This window comes from Struthio camelus, unplaced genomic scaffold (genome assembly GCF_040807025.1).
Source record: "Struthio camelus isolate bStrCam1 unplaced genomic scaffold, bStrCam1.hap1 HAP1_SCAFFOLD_113, whole genome shotgun sequence".
NCBI classification, from domain to species: Eukaryota; Metazoa; Chordata; class Aves; order Struthioniformes; family Struthionidae; genus Struthio; species Struthio camelus.
In genome coordinates, this window is record NW_027182728.1 from 93,826 (window position 1) to 108,190 (window position 14,365).

Consider the following 14,365-nt stretch of genomic DNA (forward strand, 5'->3'; position numbering starts at 1 on the left):
TGCACGAGGGGTGCGTTGCACCGGGAGTTGGGTGCGTTGCACCAGGGGTTGCAGTGCACGAGGGGTGTGTTGCACCGGGAGTTGGGTGCATTGCACCAGGGGTTGCAGTGCACGAGGGGTGCGTTGCACCGGGAGTTGGGTGCGTTGCACCAGGGGTTGCAGTGCACGAGGGGTGCGTTGCACCGGGAGTTGGGTGCGTTGCACCAGGGGTTGCATTGCACTGGGGCTGCACCACACGGGGGGCTGCATTGCACCGGGGGGGTGTCGCACAGGGGCCGAGGCGCCGCACGGCCTGTGCGTTGCTCCATGCTGGCACGAGGACACGCATGTCCGGGGGGCTGCGTGTGACACGGACACGGGGGTCCCGGCGCAGGGAGCTGGGGAGGGGGCCGCGAAGAGGTGCAACGCGCCACCGAGGGCGACGCCGGGGGGGCCGTGGCGGCAGGAAACGTGGGGTGTCACCCGCAGGGAGGGGCCGTGCAAAGGGGGGTGCGGAGGCCGGGGAGGGGTGCAAGGGGGGGGGCGACGTGCAGGGGCGTGCAAGGCGCGGTGATGCCCGCGGGTTGCACGGCACGAGGAGGGTGCAACGCACCCGGCTGCAAGGCCGGGGGGTGCGATGCACCCGCGGGTGCACACAGCACAAGGGTGCCGCACCCGGAGGGGCTGCTGGGGGGGGGGGGGGCGTGCGCACGTGTGCGTGCAACGCTCGAGGGGGGCGGGGGGGCGGGAGGGAGCTGCAGTGCCCAGATGTTGCGTGTGCGACGCCGGAGGGATGCAGTGCACGGGGATGCACTGACTGGTTTGCATGTGCAATCCCCGGGGGGGGGTGGGGGGTGCACATCTGTGCGTGCGTGTGCGCTTGTGTGTGCGTGTGCGTGTGTGCGCGTGTGTGTGTGCGCGTGTGTGTGTGCGCGTGTGTGTGCGCGTGTGTGTGTGTGCGTGTGTGTGTGTGCGTGTGTGTGTGTGTGTGCGCAGTGTCTGCACACGTGTGTGCACGTGCACGGTGCCCCGGGGATGCAACACAGGTGGATGCAACACCCGGGCTGTGCGTGTGCAGTGCACATGGATGCAATGCTGGGGGGGGCAGCGCTAGCAGGTGCAGTGCTGGGTGTGCAGTGCCCGGGGGGGGGGTGCAGCACCCGCTGTGCAGTGCCTGCGGTGCAGTGCCCATTATGCAGTGCCGGGGGGGGGGTGCAGTGTCGGGGGGGGGCAGTGTCTGAGGTGCAGCACCCGTCATACAGCGCCCCTTGTGCAGTGCCCGGGGGGGGGGGGGTGCAGTGCCCGGGGGGGGGGGTTGCAGTGCTGGGGGGGTGGGTGCAGTGCTGGGGGGGGGGGGTGTGCAGTGCCCGGGGGGGGGGGGGCAGCGCCGGGGGGGGGGGGAGTGCAGTGCCCGGGGGGGGGGGGAGTGCAGTGCCCCGGGGGGGGTTGCAGTGCGGGGGGGGGGGGGTTTGCAGTGCCGGGGGGGTTGCAGTGCCCGGGGGGGGCAGTGCTGGGGGGGGGGCAGCGCCTGTCGCCCAGCGCCCGCCGCTGCCCGGGGTCGCTCTGCCGCCGCCGCCGCCGCCGCCGCCGGGCGGGCTGGGGGGGGCGTGTCCCGCGGCGGCCCCGCCCCCTGCGGGCGAGCCCCGCCCCCTGCGGGCGAGCCCCGCCCCGCGGAAGCCCCGCCCCCGCCGCGCGGGGCTATGAAAGGCGGCGCGCGGCCCCGCCGCGGGGCCCCGTCTCGCGCCCGCCGCCCGCTCCGCGCACGCGCCGCCGCCGCCGCCGCCGGCCCCGCCCCCGCCGGCCCCGCCCCGCCCGCCCGGCCCGCGCCGCCGCCGCCGCCGCCGCCGCCATGAGCGGGTGGGCGCCCTACGTGGAGAGCCTCATGGCGGACGGCACCTGCCAGGACGCCGCCATCGTCGGCTACAAGGACACGCCGGCCGTCTGGGCCGCCACCCCCGGCAAGACCTTCGCCAACATCACGGTGGGGCCCGGGCGGCGGCGCCGCGGGGGGGCGGCGGCCGTTGGGGGCGATTCCGCGGCGGTCCCGGGGCGCGGGGTGTCCCCGGGCCCCCCCGCCGGCCCAGGCGTCCGGCCCCCCCCCCCGCCCGCCCGCGCCGCGGCCCCCCCGGGCCGGGGGTCGGGCCCGGCCCCTCCCCCCGCCGGCAGGAAGTGACCGGGGGGAGGGGGGGCCGGATCCTGCCCATCCCCCCCATCCCATCCCCTTCCCCCCCCCGGCCCCAATCGGGACAAAAAAGGGAGAAAAATGCGTCCGGGAGCGGCCCCGGCCGCTGCCAGCGTGGCCCGGCCCCCCCCGCCGCCGGGGAGGGGACCCAGGCGGCCGGGCCGCGCGGGGGGGCCCAGGCGCCCGGGCCGCCCCCCTTCCCCGCTCCAGCGGGGGGCCCGGGCGCCCTTTACCCCCTCCCCTTCCCCAGCCACCCCCGGTTTGGGGAAGGAGCCCCGGCGTCCGGGCTGCGGCGAGCACGTGGCGGAGGGGCTGCGGGGGGGCCCGGACGCCTGGGCCCTCTGCCCGCCCGCCGAGGGGTCGCCGGTGTCTCCCCCCTCCCCCCGCTGAGAAAAATGCGCGGAATGTGGCAACTTCCCCCCGGCGGGGGAGGGGCGGCCGGGGCTTCCTGTGGGGGAGGGGAGGGGGCGCCTGGGCCCCCCGGGGCGGCGGGCAGAGGGGTGCCCGGGCGCCTGGGCCCCTGGCGGAGGCTGAGGGAGCTCCCGGACGCCTGGGCCCCCGGCAGGGCGTTGGGTGGGGTCCGGGACGCCTGGGCCGGCGCGGCTGGGGATGCCCCGGACGCCTGGGTCCTGCCTGTGGAGGGTGCCGGGGCGGGCGCCCGGACGCCTGGGTCCCTGGAGGAGCTGGTGCTGGTCTGGGCTCTTGGGCGCCCCGGACGCCTGGGTCCCCGGGGGGGTGTCAGGGCGGCTCACGGTGCTGCCCCGGACGCCTGGGTCCCGAGGAGGGGTGTCAGGGCGGCTCACGGTGCTGCCCCGGACGCCTGGGTCCCGAGGAGGGGTGTCAGGGCGGGCTCACGGTGCTGCCCCGGACGCCTGGGTCCCCGGGGGGGTGTCAGGGCGGCTCACGGTGCTGCCCCGGACGCCTGGGTCCCGAGGAGGGGTGTCAGGGCGGGCTCACGGTGCTGCCCCGGACGCCTGGGTCCCGAGGAGGGGTGTCAGGGTGGCTCACGGTGCTGCCCCGGACGCCTGGGTCCCCGGGGGGGTGTCAGGGCGGGCTCACGGTGCTGCCCCGGACACCTGGGTCCCGAGGAGGGGTGTCAGGGCGGGCTCATGGTGCTGCCCCGGACGCCTGGGTCCCCAGAGGGGTGTCAGGGCAGGCTCACGGTGCTGCCCCGGACGCCTGGGTCCCGAGGAGGGGTGTCAGGGCGGGCTCACGGTGCTGCCCCGGACGCCTGGGTCCCCGGGGGGGTGTCAGGGCGGCTCACGGTGCTGCCCCGGACGCCTGGGTCCCGAGGAGGGGTGTCAGGGCGGGCTCACGGTGCTGCCCCGGACGCCTGGGTCCTGAGGAGGGGTGTCAGGGTGGCTCACGGTGCTGCCCCGGACGCCTGGGTCCCCGGGGGGGTGTCAGGGCGGCTCACGGTGCTGCCCCGGACGCCTGGGTCCCGAGGAGGGGTGTCAGGGTGGCTCACGGTGCTGCCCCGGACGCCTGGGTCCCGAGGAGGGGTGTCAGGGCAGGCTCATGGTGCTGCCCCGGACGCCTGGGTCCCAAGGAGGGGTGTCAGGGCGGCTCACGGTGCTGCCCCGGACGCCTGGGTCCCCGGGGGGGTGTCAGGGCGGGCTCATGGTGCTGCCCCGGACGCCTGGGTCCCCAGAGGGGTGTCAGGGCGGGCTCACGGTGCTGCCCCGGACGCCTGGGTCCCCGGGGGGGTGTCAGGGCGGCTCACGGTGCTGCCCCGGACGCCTGGGTCCCCGGGGGGGTGTCAGGGCGGGCCACGCCCCCCCGCCCGGACACCTGGGTCCCTGACGGCGGGGGTCGTGGCCCGGCAGGCGGCGGAGGTGAACGCGCTGGTGGGGAAGGACCGGAGCAGCCTGCTGGTGAACGGGCTGACGCTGGGCGGGCAGAAGTGCTCCGTCATCCGCGACTCGCTGCTGGTGGAGGGCGAGCACAGCATGGACCTGCGCACCAAGAGCGCCGCCGGCGCCCCCACCTTCAACATCACCGCCACCGTCACCAACAAGAGTGAGTGTCCGCCCGGGCCCCTCGCGTCCCCCCCGTGTGCGCTCTGCGCCCGCCCCGGGCACCTGGGCCCCTCGTGTCACCCCCACGTCCCCCCTGTGTGCGCTCTGCGCCCGCCCCGGGCACCTGGGCCCCTCGTGCCACCCCCACGTCCCCCCTGTGTGCGCTCTGCGCCCACCCTGGACACCTGGGCCCCTCACGCCAACCCCGTGTCCGCTCTGCACCCGCCCCGGGCACCTGGGCCCCTCGCGCCGCCCCCGTGTCCGCTCTGCGCCCACCCTGGACACCTGGGCCCCTCACGCCGCCCCCGTGTGCGCTCTGCACCCGCCCCGGGCACCTGGGCCCCTCACGCCAACCCCACGTTACCTCCGCATCTGCTCCACACCATGCCCGAACGCTTGGGCCCCTCTGTGCTGCCCCTGGGTCACCCCCGCACCTGCCCCGGACGCCTGGGTCCCTCCATCCTCCCTGCTGGGTGCTGGATCCCCTCCCCTCTGCTCGCTCCTCCTGGACGCCTGGGTCCCTTTCCCATCCCCTCCCCCCTCCCAGCTCCCTGTTGCTCTGTCCCCGGATGCCTGGGTCCCTGGGTCGCTTCCCCATCCCCCCCGGATGCCTGGGCCCCTCTGCCCCCCCAGCTGTTGTGAGAAGGGGCAGCTGTTCCCCTCGCGGAGCAGCTGCACCCGGACGCCTGGGCCCCCTTGCGGGGGGGGGGATGTGGGAGGGTTCCCGGTGGGCCGGGCCCCCCCATGGAGGGGTTTCCCGGACGCCTGGGCCCTGCTGACCCCCCCCCCCCCCGCAGCGATCGTGCTGGTGATGGGCAAGGAGGGCGTCCACGGCGGCTGCGTCAACAAGAAGTGCTACGAGATGGCGGCGCACCTGCGGCGCTCCCAGTACTGACCCAATAAAGGCTGCGGCACCCGCGGCACCCGCCTGCTGCTGCTGCGCCCGGACACCGGGGCCCGCGCCGCTGGGGGGGGGGGACGGGGACGCCTGGGCCTGCCCGGGGCAAAGTCCGGCCAGGCTGGAGCCAGCGTCACGGGGGATGGGAGGGGGGGACGGGGCACCCTTGGGTGCGTTGGGGAGAGCTGGGGGGTCCAGAGCACCTTTGGGTGCTGGAGCCAGATTGGGGGGTCCTGGAGGGTCCTCTGGGTGCTGGAGCTGGGCTGGGCTGGTGGAGCTGGGTGGGGGGTCCTGGAGGGTCCTCTGGGTGCTGGAGCTGGTCTGGGGCCCAGGGACCAGCTCGAGCCCTGGGTTTGGGGTCCCGGAGCCCCTTGGGCTGCTGGGGCAGGACAGGGGGGTCCCAGAGGTGGTTCAAGGTGCTGGAGCCCCTTTGGGTGCTGGAGGGGTCTGGGGTGCTGGGGACCGGCTCAGCTGGGGCGTCCCGGACCCCCCTTGGGTGCTGGAGCCGGGGGCGAGTTCGGGCGGCAGGTTCGAGCGATGCTGGAGCCCCGCTCGGGTGCCGGGGGCGTCCGGGGTGCGGTGCCTCCCCCCGATCCCCGAGAGGAGCCGGAGCCGGGTTGGCCACGAGCCTTTATTGGGGGGCCCCGGCGTCCGCGTCAGACGGGGGCGGGGGGCAGCAGCGGGGTGCGCTCGGAGGCGCCCGTGTCGCCCTGGGGCGCCGGCTCCTCGGTGCCCGGCGGCACCCGCTGCTTGCACACGGGGCAGGTGCGGCGGGTGCGCGTCAGCCAGGGGTCCACGCAGCGGCTGTGGAAGGCTGCGGGGGCGGGGGCGGTCAGGGGGCCCAGGTGTCCGGGAGGGACCCAGGCGTCCCCCTGCCCCGCCCCGGCGCTCACCGTGGGCGCAGGGCAGCACCCGCAGCCGGTCGCCCTCCTCGTACTCGTCCAGGCAGATGGCGCAGACCTCGTACTCGTCCCCTGCGGAGCCGCGTCACCCGCGGGCCCAGGAGTCCGGGCCCCCCTGCCTCCCGTGAACCCAGGCGTCCGGGACAGCACCCAGGCCCCCCCCCCGTCACCCTTCCCGTGGCCTGGCCTCGCTGTGACCCCTCTGTTGGGGTGAGGGCCCAGGCGGCCGGGGTGGGCCCAAGTGTCCGGGTCCCCCTGCGCCGTGGGCCCAGGCGTCCGGGCTGCCTGGGGTGAGCCGGGGCGCGGGCCCAGGCGTCCGGGCGCCGCGGGGGAGGGGAGCCGGGGCGGAAGCGGGTGCGGGGGGGGTCGGGGCTGGCGCCCGCCAGGGCCTTATAAGGGCAGCGGCGGCGGCAGCGACGGCGCTTCCTCCTTCCCCCCCCCGCGCTGACTCACCCGCCGCGCCCGCCCGGACGCCTGGGTCCCACGCGCGGGGGAGGGGCCCCCACCGCGGTTCCCGGACACGCCCCGTGGCGAGGGCCCAGGCGTCCGGGCTCTGGACCGCGCCGGGGAGGGGGGGGATGCGAGCGAGGCCACGGGGGTCACCGAGGCCGCGGAGGGGGTGAGGGCGCCCCCCGCCCCGGAGCGGGGGGCCCAGGCGTCCCCCGCCCGCCGCTACCTTTGCGGTACTGGTGCACCGGGACCTTGCTGAGCTGCTCCTGCGAGAGCCGGTTCCGGCGGAGCCGCTTGCGGTGCTGGAGGCAGCGCACGACCTGCGGGAGGCGACGGGAGCCCAGGCGTCCGGGGCCGCCACCCCGCCCTGGGGGGGCCCAGGCGTCCGGGGCCGCCACCCCGCCCTGGAGCAGGGGGGAGCCGGGTGTCCTCGCCCCCTCCCCCACCCTGCGTAGGGGACCCGGGCGTCCCCGCGTGGCCCGGGAGGGGCCCAGGCGTCCGGCTCACCAGGACGGTGCACATGACGGCCACGACGACGCCGACGACGCCGGTGAAGGGCACCAGGTAGTAGCCCAGGGGGAAGACGTACTCGGGGATGAGGACGACGTGGGCCCTGCGGGGACAGCGACTGCTGGGCGCCCGGCCGGGGGGCCCTGGCGTCCGGGCGCAGGGTGCGGGGGGGGACAGCCAGGCGTCTGGGGGCCCTGGCATCCGGGGAGCCCTACCCGTGGGCGTAGCTGAAGGTGTCGCGGAGGAAGGCGGCGGCGCGCTGCCCCACGAACACGGCCGGGATGGCGATCTGCTCCCGCAGCCGCTCTGCAACGAGAACTGCCTCAGCCGGGGCTGCCACCGCGGGGCTGCCATGGTCACCACGGGGCCACGACAGGGCCACCATGGCTGCCATGGGGCCATGACGGCCACCGTGGGGCCACGACAGGGCTGCCACAGCCAACATGAGGCCCCCACGGTCACCACAGAGCCACGACTGGGCCGTGACAGCCACTACAACCATGATAGGGCTGCCACGGCCACCATGGGGGCCACGACAGGGCCATGACGGCCACCATGGGGCCGCCACAGAGCCACCATGGCCGCCACGGGGCCATGACGGTCACCATGGGGCAACAACAGGGGTGGTGGCCACCACAGCCACAACAGGGCCACCATGGGGCCACGATAGGGCTGTGATGGCCACCAAGCCCACAACAGGGCCACAACAGAGCCGCGACAGCCGCAGCTGGGCCACAGTGGCCATGATGGAGCTGCAAGGGGACCATGATGGGGTCATGACAGCTGTGACAGGGCTATGACGGAGACACAGTGGCCATAGTGGAACCATGATGGCCACAACGGAGCTGTGACGGGCCATGATAGAGCCACGACGGCCATGACAGAGACGTGGTGGAGCTGTGATAGGGCCACCACAGCCATGATGGGGCCACGATGGCCGTGATGGAGCCGCAGTGGTCACGGTGGAGCCATGACAGGCCACGAAGGAGCCGTGATGGCCACAGTGGAGCTGTGTGGGCCATGGCGGAGCCACCATGGAGCCATGATGGAGCCGGGACAGAGCCGGGGCCACCGGGAGAGCGGAGCGGAGCCGCCGCGTGGCCCGGCCAGCGCTCACCATCGTTCCAGACCATGTTGAGCAGCTTCTCCGAGTCCACGTTGTGCACCACAGCGGCCCCGAAGCCGGCCTGCTGCGCGTGCAGCACCTGCGCGGGGCGGCGGCGAGGGTCAGGGCGGGAGGCGGGGGACGCCTGGGCCCTTCCAGCCTCCCCCCCTCCCCCACGCCCCACCTTGACGTCGAAGTCGCAGTCGTAGCGGCGCACGAGGGCGATGAAGACGGTGCCGTTGGCGCCGGGCGCCGGCGCGATGGGCCGGCAGGCGTTGCTGGGCCGCGCCTCCACCACGAAACCCTGCGCGGGGGGGACGCGTCAGGGGCCCCCGCGTCCCGGGACGGGGCCCAGGCGTCCGGAGGAGGCCACCTACCAGCAGGCCTTGGCGAGGCAGCGGCGCGCCGAAGAGCGCCGGCAGGTCGGAGAACTCCATGGTGGCGTTGGGCCCCAGCACCTGGCGGGGAGGGGGCGGCGGCGGCAGTGAGCCCCGGAACGGCCCCCGAATCCCCCCGAACCGCCCCAAAACCCCGCTCACCGCCTGGATGTAGGTCTCGGCGGGGGGTGTCAGCAGCATGGCGGCGGCGGCGGCGGCGAGGAGGGCGACGGGGCCCGGCCGCATGGCGGGGACGGCGGCGACCTGGGAGGTGACGGCGGCGGCGGGTCGGGGCGGCCCCCGGACACCTGGGCTCGCTCCGCGGTGGAGGGGGCCCAGGCGTCCGGGCCGGCGCAGTGGCGGGGGGAGGTGGCGCGGCGAGGCGTGGCGAGGCGTGTCGCGGCGTGTCGCGGCCCCGGGACGCACCTCACCCCGATAAGCGCCGGGCGAAGTCCGCCCCCCCAGCCCACACGCCGCCCCGCTGCGGCGCCGGGGCCCAGGCGTCCGGCCCCCCCGCCTTACCTGGGGGGGGCGACGTGTGGGGCTCAGCGCCGGCCCACGGGGCCGTGGGGCGGACGCGTGTCCCCCCCGCCCGGGGGGTCCCCGTGTTTACGCCCGCAACATGGCCGGGCGCTCTCGCGAGAGGAGGAGGAGGAGGAGGAGCCGCCGCGTCCCGCCCCGGACGCCTGGGCCCCGCGCACGGGTCGGGGGGGCCAACGCCGGGTCCGGCCCTGCCTCGGACCCCCGTCGTGGGGTCGGTCGCGCGTGGGGGCCGGCGCCCCCCCGCCTGGCGGTACCTCCGGCGGTACTCCCCGAGGGCGGCGCTCGGGCCGTACCTGGGCTCCGGGCGAGCGTTTGGGGGTGCTTCGCGGGGCGGGGGGCCCCGGGGTGCCCCTCCCCGGGGCGGTACTCGGCCTTGGGGGCAGTACTCGCGTGGTACTCCTCCTCGGGGGTGGTACCGGGGTGGTACTCCTCCTCGGGGGGGCTGCAGTGGTACTGGGGTGGTACTCACCCTCGGGGGGTGGTACTGGGGTGATAGTCCTCCTCGGGGTGGTACCTCCTGGTACTTTGAGGCAGTTGGGTGGTACTTCCCATGGGAGGTGGTATTTGGAGGTACTTCTCGCCGGGGTGGTACCTGGCAGTGCTCCTCCTCGGCTGGTACTCCGGTACCCGGGGGCGGTACTGCGTGGCGCCCCGCCTCAGCGCTGGCTGGCGGCGGTACTCCGGGGTGCGCCGGGAGGGTGGTACCCGGCGTCGCTCCTCCAGGGCAGGACTCCTCCGCGGGGGTGTTACCCTGCGGTACTCCTCCGCGGGGGCCGCGCTCCCCTGCGCAGGTGGCGCTCTGCGGTGCTGCTGCGGCTGCTGCTCGCCAGTACCGGGGGGGGGGGGTGTTACTCGGCGGTACCCGTATGTGTGTTACTTGGCGGTACCCGGCGGGTGGGGGGGAGGGGGGCTGTTACTCGGCGGTACCCGGCGGGGGGTTGTTACTCGGCGGTACCCGGCGGGGGGGGGGGGGCTGTTACTCGGCGGTACCCGGCGGGGGGGGGGGTGAGGGGGGCTGTTACTCGGCGGTACCCGGCGGGGGGGGGGGGAGGGGGGTTGTTACTCGGCGGTACCCGGCGGGGGGGGGGAGGGGGGTTGTTACTCGGCGGTACCCGGCGGGGGGGCTGTTACTCGGCGGTACCCGGCGGGGGGGGGGGGTGAGGGGGGCTGTTACTCGGCGGTACCCGGCGGGGGGGGGGGGGGGAGGGGGGTTGTTACTCGGCGGTACCCGGCGGGGGGGCTGTTACTCGGCGGTACCCGGCGGGGGGGGGTGAGGGGGGCTGTTACTCGGCGGTACCCGGCGGGGGGGGGGGGGAGGGGGTTGTTACTCGGCGGTACCCGGCGGGGGGGGGAGGGGGGCTGTTACTCGGCGGTACCCGGTGCCTCACGGCGGGGGGGGGGGGGGCGGTGGGTCGCGCTCCTCCTCCTCCCCCCCCCCGCCCCCGGCGGCTCTTCCCGCCAAAACCGCCGCGCCAATGGGCGGCCGCAGGGGTGCGCGCGCGTCTGGCCCGGCCCCGCCCCTCCGGCCGGCCCCCTCAGGCCCCGCCCCCTCAGGCCCCGCCCCTCCGGCCCGTCTCCAGCCCGCCCCCGCCCCTGGAGGTCCCGCCCCTCCCGTCCCCGGTGGGGCGCAGGCGCCGCGCGCAGGCGCAGTGCGGCGGGCGCCGCGGCTGCGCGCGCAGCTCCCCCCCGCCTCCCCCCGTCGCCCCCCGCCCCGGAGTCACCTTGGTGCCGGGCGGCCGCGCCGCACCGGACCGGACCGGAACCGGACCAGAGCGGACCGGGCCAGACCGGACCGCACCGGCCCCGGCAGCGGCCGAGATGGCGGCGGCGCCGGCGGCCGAGAAGCCCAAAACCTCCCCCAAGTCCGTCAAGTTCCTCTTCGGCGGCCTGGCCGGGTGAGCGACCCCCCCGACCCCCTAGAGCCCCCCTCAGGGCCCCCCCGACCCCCTAGAGCCCCCCCCAGAGCCCCTAGAGCCCCCCCGACCCCCTAGAGCCCCTAGAGCCCCCCCGACCCCCTAGAGCCCCCCTCAGGGCCCCCCCGACCCCCTAGAGCCCCCCTCAGGCCCCCCCCGACCCCCTAGAGCCCCCGACCCCCTAGAGCCCCCCTCAGGCCCCCCCCCGACCCCCTAGAGCCCCCGACCCCCTAGAGCCCCCCTCAGGGCCCCCTCCGACCCCCTAGAGCCCCCGACCCCCTAGAGCCCCCCTCAGGGCCCCCCGACCCCCTCAGGGACCCCCTTGACCCTTCAGGGCCCCTCCGATCCCTTCGGGGCCCCATGCTCCCATCAGCCCCCTCAGGAACCACCCCCCGGACCCCTCAGGGTCCTCCCAATCTCTTCAGGTCCCTCAGCAGCCCCCCACTACCCTCATCAGAGCCCCCCCATCCCCTTGCAGACACCCCCAACTCCCCTCAGCCCCATCACGGACCTCGCAGCCCCCCAGCCCCCTCCGTCACCCCCAGGGAGCCCACCCAGCCTGAGCCATCGCAGGGTCCCGAGACACCGGCCCCCTTCTCCCCGCTTCCCCTGCCCCGGAGCTGCCTCGGGCAGCTCTGCTCCGTCAGCAGCTCGGCGCAGCCAGATCCCCCCACCAAAAGACGCTGCCCTGGGTGTCAGGCTCCTTCCCCAAACGCCTCGAGGGGCCGGCGCGGCGCACGTGCGGGTCACGTGCTGCAGCAGAGCCCGGCCGGCGCTGCTCCGGCTGCCAAAGCCGTTCCTCGGTGGCGGCGGGGGCCGCCCTGCCCAGCCGCTGGACCCGCTGCTGCCTGCCCGCAGCATGGGCGCCACCGTCTTCGTGCAGCCCCTGGACCTGGTGAAGAACCGCATGCAGCTCAGTGGCGAGGGCGCCAAGACCAAAGAGTACAAGACGAGCCTGCATGCCGTGGGCAGCATCCTGCGCAAGGAGGGCGTCCGCGGCATCTACACCGGGTAGGCGGGACGGGGAACGGCAGGGGGGCGGCGGGGAGGCCGCCACGCTGCCCGCTGAACGCCACCACCGCCCCCGGCAGGCTCTCGGCCGGCCTCCTGCGCCAGGCCACCTACACCACCACCCGCCTGGGCATCTACACCGTCCTCTTCGAGAAGCTGACGGGGGCCGACGGCACGCCGCCCGCCTTCATCACCAAAGCCTTCATCGGCATGACGGCGGGCGCCACCGGCGCCTTCGTGGGCACCCCAGCCGAGGTGGCCCTCATCCGCATGACGGCCGACGGCAGGTGAGGCCAGCGGGGCCCCGCAGCAGCGGCGGTGGCGGCCCCTCACTCCCGCCGCCTGCCCGTGGGCCCCCACTTTCCTTCCCCCCAGGCTGCCCCCTGCCGAGCGGCGCGGCTACCGGAACGTCTTCGACGCCCTGCTGCGGATAACGCGGGAGGAAGGCGTCCCCACACTGTGGCGGGTACGGCGCGGCGCGGCGGCGCGGTGGGGGGGTACTTGGTGGTCCCACGCTCCGGTGTCCTGGGGCGTCCGAGGCAGTGTGGGAGGGGGGCCCTGGGGTGTCCCCGCACGCTGGCGCAGCAGCGTGGTGGCCCTGGGGTGGCCCCACACTCTGGCAGGTCACGGCATGGGGACATGGGGATCTCAGGACGTCCCCACGCTGTGGCACGGGGGACCCCAGGGTCGCCCTGGCCCCGCTCACCCTCTCGCCCGCAGGGCTGCATCCCCACCATGGCCCGGGCGGTGGTGGTCAACGCCGCCCAGCTCGCCTCCTACTCGCAGTCCAAGCAGTTCCTGCTCGACTCCGGTGAGTCGCGGCTCCGGCGGTGTCACAGCTCCGGCGGCGTCGCGGCTCTGGTGCCTTCACGGCGCCGGCGGCATCACGGCTCCGGCTGCGTCGTGGCTCCGGTGCCTTCAGCGGTGTCGCGGCTCCGGTGGCGTCACGGCTCCAGCAGCATCATGGCTCCGATGTTGTGACTCTGGTGGCGTCGCGACTCCGTTCTTGCGGCTCCGGCCCCACTGACGCCTGCTGCCATCTCTCCCCTGCGGCAGGCTACTTCCGCGACGACATCCTCTGCCACTTCTGTGCCAGCATGATCAGCGGGCTGGTGACCACGGCCGCCTCCATGCCCGTGGACATCGCCAAGACGCGGTGGGTGCCGCGGGCGGTGGGGGCTCCCCTGAGTGCAGCCCCCCCGCTCACCACCCTCCTTCCCCCCACGCAGCATCCAGAACATGCGGATGATCGACGGGAAGCCGGAGTACCGCAACGGGCTGGTAAGCGGGAGCGAGGGGCCGTGGGCTGCCGGGGCTGCCGCGCACTGGCCCCGCCGCGAGCCCCCCGTCTCGACCCTCGCAGGACGTGCTGGTGAAGGTGGTGCGATACGAGGGCTTCTTCAGCCTCTGGAAGGGCTTCACGCCGTACTACGCCCGCCTGGGCCCCCACACCGTCCTCACCTTCATCTTCCTCGAGCAGATGAACAAGTACTACAAGAAATTCTTCCTCAGTGCCTAGCGGCAGCCCCGGCCCCAGCCCCGGCCCGGCGGTCTCCCTGCGCGCCTGGCCCCGGCGGGGGCACCCGAAACATGTCCCCCACCCTCTCCCTGCTGCGCTTGGAACATAGTAAAGAGCTGTCGGTGCGAGGAGGTGGCAGTGCGGGTGGCGTCGGGGCACGATGGTGCCACGGCGAGTGGGGCCCCCCCCGTCACTGCCCAGACGCCTGGGTCCCCCCGGGGTGGGGTGCAGGGTGAGAGCTAGGAAGCAGGTGTGTCCCCCCCCCCCAACCCCCAGTGGTTCCAGTGTCCCCCAGGGTGGTGCCGCCATCCTTCCCACAGTGGCTCTGTTGACCCCACCCCACCCTGGCACCAGCTGTGCCTTGTGGTGTGAAAAACCCCCTCGTGGGCCACATTAACCCCTCGTGGGCTACGTTAAACCCCGGGTGCACAGTGGCGCTCCCCTGGGTGCTCCCTGCCTCGCCCTAGGCACCCGCACCCTTGTGCGCGCCCAGTGCCTGGGCCTCTCCTTCGCATGCTCCTGCCTGGGGGCAGCTGAGGGTCCCTCAGAGGCCCCCAAATGCCCCTCTCATGCCCCTCCCACGTCCTGCACGCCCCATGTGCTGCCCACAACACCCTCCAGTGCTGCATGGACTCCCAAGCAACCCCAGCAGCATGGCCCCCCGCCAACCCGTGTGCCCCCTGTCCCTGCTGGAGAACGAGGACAGCTCAGCCAGGCACTGTGGACGCTAGGGCCTGCGGTTGGGGGGGGGAGTGGCAGCCAGGACATGCCCCCCCTAAAAACTCCACACCCCTGGAGCACCTCCATGACCCCTAAACCGGATACACTGGCCTCCCTGCACAGCCCTATACGAGCCCCTGGAGACTCCCCTCCCCTCCCCGCGCAGCCCTATACGAGCCCCTGGAGACTCCCCCTCCCCTCCCCTCCCCGCGCAGCCCTATACGAGCCCCTGGAGACT

General features: G+C 75.2%; 3 protein-coding genes across 8 annotated transcripts; 2 read left to right on the forward strand and 1 right to left on the reverse strand.

The window, feature by feature from the left end:
* The first annotated feature begins 1,714 nt into the window (after positions 1–1,714).
* Positions 1,715–5,100, forward strand: PFN1 (profilin 1). Its single transcript, XM_068929541.1, has 3 exons — positions 1,715–1,960; positions 3,988–4,180; positions 4,977–5,100. Exons 1-3 carry the CDS (start codon positions 1,829–1,831, stop codon positions 5,072–5,074), a joined length of 423 nt encoding a protein of 140 aa, XP_068785642.1. The 5' UTR covers positions 1,715–1,828; the 3' UTR covers positions 5,075–5,100.
* A 589-nt stretch (positions 5,101–5,689) lies between these two features.
* Positions 5,690–10,501, reverse strand: RNF167 (ring finger protein 167). 6 transcript variants are annotated; one of them, XM_068929546.1, is made up of 11 exons: positions 10,341–10,501; positions 9,434–9,783; positions 8,584–8,685; positions 8,422–8,502; positions 8,229–8,348; positions 8,057–8,144; positions 7,155–7,245; positions 6,937–7,042; positions 6,656–6,749; positions 5,971–6,051; positions 5,690–5,891 (listed from the first exon to the last, which is right to left on the reverse strand). In XM_068929546.1, the coding sequence occupies exons 3-11, from the start codon at positions 8,665–8,667 to the stop codon at positions 5,734–5,736; spliced, it is 903 nt and encodes a 300-aa protein (XP_068785647.1). In that variant the 5' UTR covers positions 8,668–8,685; positions 9,434–9,783; positions 10,341–10,501; the 3' UTR covers positions 5,690–5,733. The 6 variants fall into 6 exon arrangements, with proteins under 6 accessions (XP_068785647.1, XP_068785651.1, XP_068785652.1 ...); XM_068929550.1 differs by having other exon boundaries at positions 9,258–9,783; positions 10,341–10,356; XM_068929551.1 differs by lacking the exon at positions 10,341–10,501 and having other exon boundaries at positions 9,434–9,825.
* A 101-nt stretch (positions 10,502–10,602) lies between these two features.
* On the forward strand, positions 10,603–13,535 carry SLC25A11 (solute carrier family 25 member 11). The gene is made up of 8 exons (XM_068929553.1): positions 10,603–10,859; positions 11,736–11,888; positions 11,969–12,175; positions 12,264–12,354; positions 12,609–12,699; positions 12,945–13,044; positions 13,118–13,169; positions 13,252–13,535. The coding sequence occupies exons 1-8, from the start codon at positions 10,783–10,785 to the stop codon at positions 13,405–13,407; spliced, it is 927 nt and encodes a 308-aa protein (XP_068785654.1). The 5' UTR covers positions 10,603–10,782; the 3' UTR covers positions 13,408–13,535.
* The last annotated feature ends 830 nt before the right edge of the window (positions 13,536–14,365 follow it).

Excerpts from the sequence above, each read along its gene's own strand:
- PFN1 (XM_068929541.1), top strand. The coding sequence starts at position 1,829 with ATGAGCGGGTGGGCGCCCTACGTGGAGAGCCTCATGGCGGACGGCACC. Across the intron at positions 1,961-3,987 it reads AGACCTTCGCCAACATCACG|GCGGCGGAGGTGAACGCGCT; the intron begins GTGGGGCCCGGG and ends GTGGCCCGGCAG. Across the intron at positions 4,181-4,976 it reads CGCCACCGTCACCAACAAGA|CGATCGTGCTGGTGATGGGC; the intron begins GTGAGTGTCCGC and ends CCCCCCCCGCAG.
- SLC25A11 (XM_068929553.1), top strand. The coding sequence starts at position 10,783 with ATGGCGGCGGCGCCGGCGGCCGAGAAGCCCAAAACCTCCCCCAAGTCC. Across the intron at positions 12,176-12,263 it reads CGCATGACGGCCGACGGCAG|GCTGCCCCCTGCCGAGCGGC; the intron begins GTGAGGCCAGCG and ends CCTTCCCCCCAG. Across the intron at positions 13,045-13,117 it reads GTGGACATCGCCAAGACGCG|CATCCAGAACATGCGGATGA; the intron begins GTGGGTGCCGCG and ends CCCCCCACGCAG.
- RNF167 (XM_068929546.1), bottom strand. The coding sequence starts at position 8,667 with ATGCGGCCGGGCCCCGTCGCCCTCCTCGCCGCCGCCGCCGCCGCCATG. Across the intron at positions 6,052-6,655 it reads GGTGCACCAGTACCGCAAAG|GGGACGAGTACGAGGTCTGC; the intron begins GTAGCGGCGGGC and ends GCGGCTCCGCAG. Across the intron at positions 5,892-5,970 it reads GGTGCTGCCCTGCGCCCACG|CCTTCCACAGCCGCTGCGTG; the intron begins GTGAGCGCCGGG and ends CCGCCCCCGCAG.